The 10,829-nt window shown below is 50.0% G+C and overlaps 1 protein-coding gene across 2 annotated transcripts; it reads right to left on the reverse strand.

The window, feature by feature from the left end:
* Positions 1-1,234: 1,234 nt before the first annotated feature.
* On the reverse strand, positions 1,235-10,385 carry LOC144932465 (potassium voltage-gated channel subfamily A member 1-like). Of its 2 annotated transcripts, XM_078856554.1 has the most exons (3): positions 10,305-10,372; positions 5,360-5,423; positions 1,235-4,443 (listed from the first exon to the last, which is right to left on the reverse strand). In XM_078856554.1, the coding sequence occupies exon 3, from the start codon at positions 4,359-4,361 to the stop codon at positions 2,832-2,834; it is 1,530 nt and encodes a 509-aa protein (XP_078712680.1). In that variant the 5' UTR covers positions 4,362-4,443; positions 5,360-5,423; positions 10,305-10,372; the 3' UTR covers positions 1,235-2,831. The 2 variants fall into 2 exon arrangements, with proteins under 2 accessions (XP_078712680.1, XP_078712679.1); XM_078856553.1 differs by lacking the exon at positions 5,360-5,423 and having other exon boundaries at positions 10,305-10,385.
* Between the last annotated feature and the right edge of the window lie 444 nt (positions 10,386-10,829).

The raw sequence follows: 10,829 nt of genomic DNA on the forward strand, positions 1-10,829 counted from the left end.
CGAAGCAATCCCAGCGCTCCGTCTCCACGGCGATGACGTCTCTTGGACACGTTCTCATCCTTTGGCTGCCATCCCATCGCCGGTTCCTTCCGTAGACCGACATCCAATCAAGAGGTGTGTCCAGGCCCCAGTCAATTAATAATAGTAATGGCGCAGGTAAATCGGCCACGGCTAGGAAATGTCACAGTTATATCTCCTACCGCATATATAAATATCCCATTTCTGCATTGGCTTATCTGTGACAGGTCTCCGAACTTTTGTCACTGATGCTGTCTTGCAGAATTGTCAGTGTGCACTATACCCAGTGGCCTCTCAAACCAAAATCCAGCAGCCTTTGACCCTTGATAACGAAACGCCGAGTATTACCCCGCCTGTTCACGTCTGCCAATGTTTACCCTTCAATCACGTGCTGACCCATCAGGCTAGCAAATATTAAGATTATAGAAAATCGACAGTTTGTTACATATCGGTTAGCGTTTTCAAAATCCTTACATTATTTTTGTAAAATGCATTATCTGAGACGAAATTATGTTTTTAAATGGAAATTCTGACTTTTTTTGTGATGATGCTACATGTGTTCAATGAAGATGGGCCTCCCACCACAAGAATGTGGAATGTCCGCTACTAACTGAGGACCACCAACAAAGACATTTACTCCTCCATGCTAGTTTGAGCATTAACACACTTTGACTTTTACAATTCTCGTTTCGGTATTTTTTAATATGCAGCCATAGTTGTGTTGGTGGAATAACAGGACTCCCAGGGCCAACATCGTTCCACCATCCTCACGATCGCCATGGCAATCATCTTTATTAATGGGGTTCATATAACGTGCACCTTTTGGCGAGGTTGCACTGCGATGTGGGCGGTCAACATTGACAATTGTTGTTGAGTGCAAATTATTTATAAGTCTCTTTTAAGTATGGCACTATGGAAAAGCAACAGTTTTGATACGTGTCATAGTTGAATGCTACGTTCGTTTCAACCAATCCAAGGGGCAGTCGACGATATATGGATCACAGCAACAGCGCTGCTGCTGCTGTGATCCATACAGCGTCTAAAAAATAAACAAGATAAACCAGAGCAATCTAATGCAATGTTCAGAGTTATTTAAGAAACACACAGTAATAACGCTGAAATAATCTCTAATCTGCAGGGCACCGCCATAGGAATGTGGAATGTTCCACTCCAGATACATGAAACAACGATGAGAGGCGATGAACATGTCCAGGACTCGCAAACATGGGAGCCATGTCCATTTAATCGTTAAAGTGCAAAGTTTGGAAATCACATAATGCATGCCATGCTGTTCCTAATTTAAGAAAATTACTTTTGTAGATGTGTGGCGATACATATTTAAACATGTATAAACAAGAGTGTGGATCTTGACAATGTCAGTGGGTAGAGCAGCGCAGGGACTCCAATAACAATATCGTCAGTTGTGATTCTGGCCAGGGTTGACTCATCATCATCATCCATCTGGTTTGAGTCATTTGAGCACCAACCGGTGAGTGCATAGCACTTGATGCAGGGTCCCTAACAGTGGTGGACATTATTCTTAAGCGTAGAACGGGAACATGTAATTTTCTCAAATGTAATAGCCTATGTTATCGACTTATGTTTAGCGGTTTAAAATTATACGAACTCTTACTCGGGCTGCCAGTCTCCAGAAACGTTTCAAGCGGAAGTGCTGCTCTTAGCAATGTTTGTCTCATCCCAATTTCCCTCGTGAAATATATTTGCACGCAACGGGAAACCAAAAGTGGCCCTTGTATTCCTCACTCTTCACACGTGCATCTCACATGTGTGCGTTTGTGTACGCGCACGCATGCACGCCGAGTTGTCGTTTGCATTATTTTCCAACAACTTTCATTCAAATAAAAAGCCGAAAGGTTAGCGAGTGCGAGCGGGTGCCTTTGTGACGAAAGCTGCTCACCCAACGTGCATTCGCACCCTAAACTGCCCGGCGCAGGTCCGGCGCAAACTTCACGCGCGCGAGACGTTGTCGGCTTGGGTTTCGCTTCGGGAAAAATTTTCATCCTTAGGATAGTTTGATCTGGTGTGTTTGCTTCCCCTTCGAGAATGGAAGTCAGCCGACCAAACTTGGTCACATTAACGGCTCCCTGATGCGTTTTCAGATCGTACCGCGTGTTCTTAGGCGTGGTGACCGACGCTGTTGCTCCACGTTCCGGGAGCTTCCATCAGGAACCGAACAACCCTGAAAACGCATTGGAGAGCTGTGCCTATGCAGCACAACGGCAAAGAAAACTATGCAGTTGTACAGCCAGATTTATTATAGTCCGAGGCCAGTGTTACTTCTTCTGAGGCTCTCAGCAGCGTTAAGTGTTCCGTATACAAAGTGCATCACGATGAGTCCACCAATACCAAGCGTAGGTGTGGCAATAAGATGTCCAATACAGGAAAGAAAAAAACAAACGCCTCGATCAAATAGAAAATCTACTGAGAGCGGCAGCTACACTAGCCTTACCGGTAACATCAGGTCAAAGTTAGCCTACAGGCCTTCAAACGCGTAGGTTACCTTGGTGCCAGCAAGTTATTCAGTGGCTTGACGTAGGGTCGGTGCTCTTACCGGCAGACGCGATGTTGGTCACTGCTTTTAAGTGCCAGGAAGATTAGGGTTAGAGGTGGAAGATTAATAGTTAGTAGTTCCACTGCTGGCAGCAGCAGCAGCAGCAAATGTTTCTTATTGTTTTCTCTGACACCAGTACAAATCCGATTCGAAGCAGCCATTTGTTGTTTTTTTCTTCTTAAGCGTCTTCTTTAAAGACGAAAAAAATGACAAAGACCACTGACAAAGATGGAGAAAGGTCTCACACGTCCGTCTCGATCCGACTGCCGCCGACGTGCTTGTGCTGCTGCGCCGTCGCCACGTTGCAGTTGCTGAGCTTGAGCTCGTCCTCGACGCACGAGTCCTCGTCCGCGTGCTCGTCCCCCTCCTTGCAGTCGATCTTCTCGAACGACGAGAAGCTGCAGATGCTGCGGCGGCACAGCTCTGAGTTGACCTCGGCGGCGTTGTCGGCGTGCGTCAGTTCGTGGAAGGGCGTGCTGTGCACGTGCGAGTAGACCGTCTGGTCCTCGCCCTCCGTCTCGCGCTGGTAGAAGTAGTTGAAGTTGGACACGATGACCGGCACGGGCAGCGAGACCGTGAGCACGCCGGCGATGGCGCAGAGCGAGCCGACGATCTTGCCTCCCACCGTCTTGGGCGACATGTCGCCGTAGCCCACCGTGGTCATCGTCACCAGTGACCACCAGAACGCGTCGGGGATGCTTTGGAATTCCGTCTTCTTGCTGTCCACCTCGGCGAAGAAGACGGCGCTCGAGAAGAGGATGACGCCGATGAAGAGGAAGAAGATGAGGAGGCCCAGCTCGCGCATCGACGCGTGCAGCGTATGGCCCAGGATCTGCAGCCCCTTGGAGTGGCGCGACAACTTGAAGATCCTGAAGACGCGCACCAGCCGGATGACCCTGAGGATGGCGAGCGACATCGTCTGCTGCCCGTTGGTGCTGCCAGTCTGCTCGGCCATCTCCGTGCCGAGCGTGATGAAGTAGGGCACGATGGCCACAATGTCGATGATGTTCATTAGGTTCTTGCCGAACTCAACCTTGCTGGGGCACGCGCAGAAGCGGACCATGAGCTCAAAGGAAAACCAAATGATGCAGATGGTCTCCATGATGAAGAAGGGGTCGGCAAAGACGTTGTGGTAGAAGTAGTGCGTTCCGTTCGTGTAGTACGACACCTTGTAGAGGTCTGCGTCGTCGCGGAACTCGGGCAGCGTCTCCAGACAGAAGATGATGATGGAGATGAGGATGACGAGCACGGACACGATGGCGATGGCGCGCGCTGGACTGGAGCTCTCCGGGTACTCGAAGAGGAGCCACACCTGGCGCTGGAACTCATTTTCTGGCAGCGGCTTCTCGGGCTCCTTCACGTAGCCCTCGTCCTCGCGATAGCGCAGCATCGTCTCCTCGCCCAGGTCGTAGAAGCGTACCTCTTCCGTAAAGATGTCGTAGGGCACGCTCACGGGCCTGCGCAGCCTGCCGCCTGACTGGTAGTAGTAGAGGATGGCGTCGAAGCTCGGTCGGTTGCGGTCGAAGAAGTACTCGTTGCGCAGCGGGTCGAAGTAGCGCATCCGCTTCTGGGGGTCTCCCAGCAGCGTGTCGGGGAACTGGGCCAGCGTGCGCAGCTGCGTCTCGAAGCGCAGGCCGGACACGTTGATGACCACGCGCTCGCAGAAGTCGTGGCCGCCGGGCCGCGCCAGCTCGTACCGCTCCTGCGGGTAGCCCCCCTGCACCGCCACGGCCGCGTCATCCGAGCCGGCCTTGACGCCCACCACCGTCATGATGCAGGCGAGACGGGGAGCCGGGGGCCGTCGCCGTCAACGCGCACGCCCGCACGCGCCCCACACGCCTGCTCCGTGCCTCCTGTAGCCAGATGTGTTTGCACACGCACACACACACACGGGTACACACAAGACAAAAATCCATCGTATAGCCTTAACAGACTGTAGGGGCCAGTGCTGTTAGCAAGCACCTATGAAGGCCAGCACGGCACACCAGGGGATGGGTGGCCAGCACCACGCCCGACCGCCTTTGTTTCCCCAGGGTCGATGTTTACCCACCGCACCAGGTACTCATTTGAGGCTGAGTCGATCTAGGGGAGGCCCAGGACCGTTTCGAATAACCGTCACCGGTGTTGGCCGTGAGCGGGAATCGAACTCGGGTCACCGAGGTCGTAGCGCATCGCGCTAACCGCTACACCACCACTCCCCACACACAGGCGGAAATAGACACACACACGAGCATACACACACGCACGAGTTGTATTTATTAGATGAAGCCATAATTACATGCTTTCCAATTAAGGCTGAAAGCATACAACTGCGTGGGTTTTCGCGGTTGTGCTGTCTATCTCTGCAATGTGTGTTTTGGGATGCCCCACGCGTTGTTCTGCAAGATGTCCGACGTTTCGCTCCACGTGCTGGAAGCTTCCTCGGGAACCAAATATCTTTAGAAACTCAAATTCATTTCCTGAAGAAGCTCCCAGCAGCACGTGGAGCGTGACGTCAGACACCATGCCGACAACATACGGCAACAACCCGAATAAAACATTTACACAACTATGCAGCAGCATAACAACGAGCAAAAAAGCTTTTATGCACTTGTGCTGCCTGGCCATCCGTGGGGGCGAGGAGGAGGAGGGTGCACGATAACTGTCGAAAAAGATTATCCAATATGTAGCAAACTTTAGTATAACGTTGTGAGGCTATTAGGGACTGACCCAATTCAAAATCGTCTAAAGTGATCAAAGCATACCTGTCAACCCATTATCAGTGCCTACCTTATTACAGACCAATTCAGACCTCATTGGTCACCCCGTGCCCTTGTAAATCTCAACGTTCATCCTGCAAAGTCCCATCACAAGGGAGAAACACAAACAAAAAGACACATTTTTTTTTGCCCGTATTGAAACGCCGTATGTATAGACCTGGAAACTCAATTTCCCTGTAAAAGAATACGGGGTAAACCGTATGGGTTGAGAGCTATGTCAAAGGGTTACGCAAAACTTGGAGATTCAAACCAGGGGTTAAAATGATCTCACTACATGCATTTGCAAAAGCGCACATGCGTTTGGCCCTGACAACCACCCGTTGTTTTCTTCCGTACTGCTCTTACGAAGCTATTAAATGCTTCTGAAGACAAACGCAGGCTCGGGAACGCGTTACATAATCCATGCATAGTCTTGGCCATCTTTTTTTCTCCCCTCCAACTTGTAATTTGACGTTTTTTATCGACTGAATATGGATGCAAATCTATTAGAATAGACAGTCAGAATTTACATTCTTATTTGCATAGTATATGTTGGTCCCCATTAACGTGAGCGTACGCATACGACGTGTGCGTGAGTGTGTCTGAATAAGCAAGCGTCCACTGGAGGAATCCGATGAGCTATAAAGCTCTTCTTCACGGATGTCCAGTAGGGACGGATCAGAAAGTCACAACAGCAAACAATACAAAAGCACGATCGGAGTGCGAAGTAAGAAAATCACTACAAATTATATCTCACCAGGTAAATCCCACTGAGATATTAGCTACGCATACACATTTGTCAATCCACTGCTGGATGAGGGCCACCTAGGGTTGTCACCTTCTTCCACAGACCAAACCCCGGCTGTATGTTTCAGTCGACACAAAGTCTATCAAAACTTGGCTATCTACTCTCAACAAGGTTCAGCACAATACCGCCAACGGATGTGGATACAAATCATTTCCTGCCACCTGAACAATGAAGTGAATTCCCGGACTGACCGGGTCAAAACCCAGAGAGGTGGCAGCCCCGAGGGCCACCTCGGGTCTTGTGGGTTAATGTGACCATACTTCACCACGCTGGTCAGTGCAGGTTGATGACTGTGGGGGGGACATAGCCATGGGAGCACTGAAGTGTGGTACAACTATTGCTTTTGCTGAACTGACCTTCTGATGTCCACGACATTTATCTTTCCATCTCTGAGCGTGTAAATGTCGGCGTATGTGGAATATATGACTGTGACTTCTGGTAGCTCCTGTGTGTGAGTGGGTGGGTGTGTGTGTATGTTTGTATGCGCGGAGCGGTGGTGCAGCGGTTAGCGTGCTGCGCTACGAACCCGGCAACCCGAGTTCGATTCCCGCTCACGGCCAACACCGGTGACGATTATCTGAACCAGTTCTGGTCCTCCCCTAGGTCAACTCAGCCTCAAATGAGTACCTGGTGCGGTGTGTAAACATCGCCATTGGGGAGACAAAGGCAGCCAGGCATGTGATGCTGGCCACCCACCCCCTCGTGTGCCGTGTCGGCCTTCATAGGTGCTCGATAGACAGCACTTGCCCCAAGTTTGTTAAAACGGCTACATGGGGGACCTTTGTCTTTGGGTTTTGTGTTTTTGCTGGTGTTTCTGACATTGGCGATTTACACCAAAAGCAAAAATCTGTACCTGCGCTGGCATAGCCCTTCCGGTATGCCGACGAAGGTTCGAGTAACTCTGTGAACATCAGCAGTTCTCGGCAATGGGCTCCATGAAGACACCCGGGCACGGTACTGACGACACAACCATCCCCCTCTTGGACACGCGCAATGCAGTCATTTTGTTAATCCACTGCTGGATAAAGGGCCCCCCCCCCACTCCACCACCCACGCCACGCCATACTTCACCACGCTGGTCAATGCGGGTTGGTCGAGAGGGTGCCCACTGTGGGTGCGCTAACCGCTGTACCACCACTCCCACCACCGTCTTGTGACGTTAAAGCCCGAATAGGCGCTCGCTAAGAGCACCTCCAATATCCTCTAAAACAATCACGTGTCAATATATGTGTATTTATACGTTTTCGTGACTGGGAATACAAAGACGGCCGGGGCATGGTGTTGGCCCACGCCACCATCCCCGTCGAGCGCTGTGTCAGGCTTAATAGGTTCTCGCCAACAGTACTTGCCCCAACAGTCTATGTAAGGCTATACGGGGGACCTTTGTATTTGTTTTCGTCACACCGCCCGATTAAACAAGAGGAGTCAACGTGCACCGTTAGACGCTCTGAACCCGGTCTGGACCTTCCTTAGTTATACTCAGTGCCGGATTAAGCTGGTGCGGGGCCTGTAGCATTTGTTCGAAAGAAGCCCTAAATATTTTTAAAAACCACATCAATATTCAAACACAAATTTTTCACTTGCTTAGTAAAGTAATTGTATTTTTTCATTTGCTATACAGCCAGATAATACAACAAATCGCTAACCTTAAACACCCAGTCGTTCATAAAAGTTGAAGGGTGGTATAGTACTATAGTAATAGAGCAAGTGCAGAATCACTGAACCGGAATCAATAGCTTGAAAGCATTTAGCGCGGGGCCCTTGAAAGTGCGGGGCCCGTAGCATATGTAGCTACTTGTGCTACTAGGATAATCCGGCTCTGGGTATACTCGGCCTAAAACGAGTTATTGACAAGCGCCGTGCAGTCAGCACAGCTTCTGTGGCCGTCGGCGCTGACGGAGGGGACACAAATGCGGACGGGCGCGTTCTCGCGCTGGGCAGCAAGCAGTACAAGTGCCACACACATTCTGCTGCCCCGCCGGTGAAGATAATGAGTCCGTTTAACACGTTGGCTTTCGACTACCAATATTGTCCATGAAACAGTTGTTTGGGGTTAGATCACGTTAATATAAATGTGTGTCGTTAAACCCACCGCCACCCGACACAGCCAATTAGTAAGGTTTGTTACGTAAACAGAACGTGCCAATTTGTTACTCATACTAGTAACACATCGGTGTGTGCTGTACTAGTAACGAATTGTCATGTTCTGTTTACGTGCCAAACCTTACAACCCTTACTAATTGGCTGTGCCGGGTGGTGACGAGTTTAACGACACATTCATATTTACGCGATCTAACCCCCCCCAAAAAAAAATCTGTATTATGGAAGATGAGCCGAGAACAGTTACACAACGGCTAACATAAGGTCGGCTGTGTTTCGTCCAAATTGCCGCTGGGATTGTGGAATGATGCTTTGGGTCTTTTGCTGTGGACGTGATTGGGCGCAGAAGCACCGAACGAGGACAGGGATCGTGTGTCCCTACAGCTGTGTGGGGGGTCCCCCCCCCGCCTCCGTTCTGGTCCATTCAGCTCACTTCACGTTTTGTGTACGCTTAATGTTTAAGATGTTAGAAAAAGTTATCGTTATTAATTGTCTTCTAAATGCTTACTTATACCGTCTCAAGAGTTTTTTTTGCGATTTCTGGTGCCATATACATTTCTTTAGGCGTTTGTCACCCGGGTTCAAAGGAGATGTCATCTATAATTAATTCACTCCTGTATGATGTCTACCAACTATTGCAATCAGCATTTAAAAAAATTACCGCTAATAATTTTTCTTTTACAATTGATCCCATTGTACTGACATTTTTAATTACTTTTTACTCACACGAAATTGATCGTTATTATGCCTTTTTACGGATACTGCAATGTATTTATACAAGTATCCGCAATCAGTTTGCATCATGATTCAAACAAACAACGGGAGGTGGGTAGCGGTGGTGCAGTGCTTCGCGCACTGAGCACTTCATACCCAGGCCCCTGGGCTCGATTCACGGCCACGGTCTAACATCAGTGGCCCGAACCTATCTCTGCGTCCCCCCCCCTACCTCTCCCTCTTCTTCAGCTTGCCGCACCGACCCGCGTGGTGAAGTATGGTCAATCAATTAACACCCCCCCCCCATGGCTCTAACGCAGCGTATGGGATGGGCCCTTATCAAGCAGTGGACTGACGAAGGGACGGACAATTACTGCAGCGTAATAATTCGCTACGCGTTGTATTTCCAGCACGTACTGTTGTTGTTGTTGTTATTGTGTGTAGTAGCGGCAGCGGCACCTTGGCGTGTCGGTGATTTTCCTCCCTCCCCTTGCCTGGCTATCAAAATGGAGCGGCTACTCCTGCGTCAGCAGATTTGCCTCTCCGTGCCGCAATGGAAGGCTGTTTTACGCCTCCTGTCTCCACTGGAACCCTTCCCCTAATATAATCAACAACGGCAGCCCCGGTATTCTGTTCAACAGCAAGAACAGCAGCAGCAGCATCCTTACGCGAGCGTGCGCGCATATACACACACACAGTCACACACATACACACGTTACATCAATGAACTTGCACTCAAAAAAATATATAAATGAGTCGACTAAATTTTGAAATTCGAATACATTTCGCTTGCGGGGTCAATATCATGTGCTGGTGGTAACTGCATAACAACTGCATCCTACACACAGACACACACACAGACACAGCGGGCATCTATCCGCATTCTACCCGAGCCGATATTTGATATGATTCTGAATGAAACTATCGCGTTATGTGTGAAAACAATACAAAACAAAAAAACACACGATGCCCCAATTGCATTTATAATTGTGTTTAACGAACCACGAACAAATGTGCATTTTTCAGCATTACCCCGAAGAATTGTAACGTGAATAGCACGCGCGCTCACAGAGCAATAGCGCAGTGCCCGAAGCACGTCAGCATCGGCAAAGAGGCTTGCAGGTATGATATCCAGTATGTGTGTGTGTGCGAGAGAGAGGGAGGGAGGGCGATATCTCTCCCGAAACCATGCGAGCTCAACGCTGCCAAGCACGACAACCGCATCACACACACACACATACACTGACACACACACACGCGCGGGCATGCGAATAAAAAAAAATTACATCCATCACTCCTAACCACCACCCCACGCCCTGCATCGCCAACCAACACACACACACAGATGCCTTACCCGATCCGACCCTTTCTCCTGCCGATCTCGTGTTGTCGCTTCGCTGGCAGATACTTGGCGTTTCCCGAAGGCAGCCTGGCGCGGCGCTGCTCCTGACGATGTTGCTGCTGCTGCTGGTGGTGTGGGTGGGTGCCTGGAGCGCTTCGACGAGGCTGGGATGGAGATGATCTTAATTGGCTTCCTCCGCCGCGAGTTGCCGTCTGCTCGTTCCCTTGCACCGCGCACCGCGAACAGCTTCATCGGCGGCGTCGCCCGGCCACCATCAAAGGTGGCTTCATTAACAGAATCATCTTCTTCTTCTACATCACCGTCGTCGTCTTCTTCCTCCTCATCAGCAGTAGCAGCAGCAGCATCGTCAGCAACGGAGGCGTCCCATCGGACTGACTGCGCGCTTGTGCGCTGGAAAGATGATAATGGTAATCATGGAGACGCCGCTATTGCTCCTGCCGCTATTGTGGGGCTGCCGAGATGATGATGATGATGTTGTTGATGATGTTGCTGATGGTGATATTGCTGATAGTGGTG

Source organism: Lampetra fluviatilis, chromosome 5 (genome assembly GCF_964198595.1).
Source record: "Lampetra fluviatilis chromosome 5, kcLamFluv1.1, whole genome shotgun sequence".
Lineage (NCBI taxonomy): Eukaryota > Metazoa > Chordata > Hyperoartia > Petromyzontiformes > Petromyzontidae > Lampetra > Lampetra fluviatilis.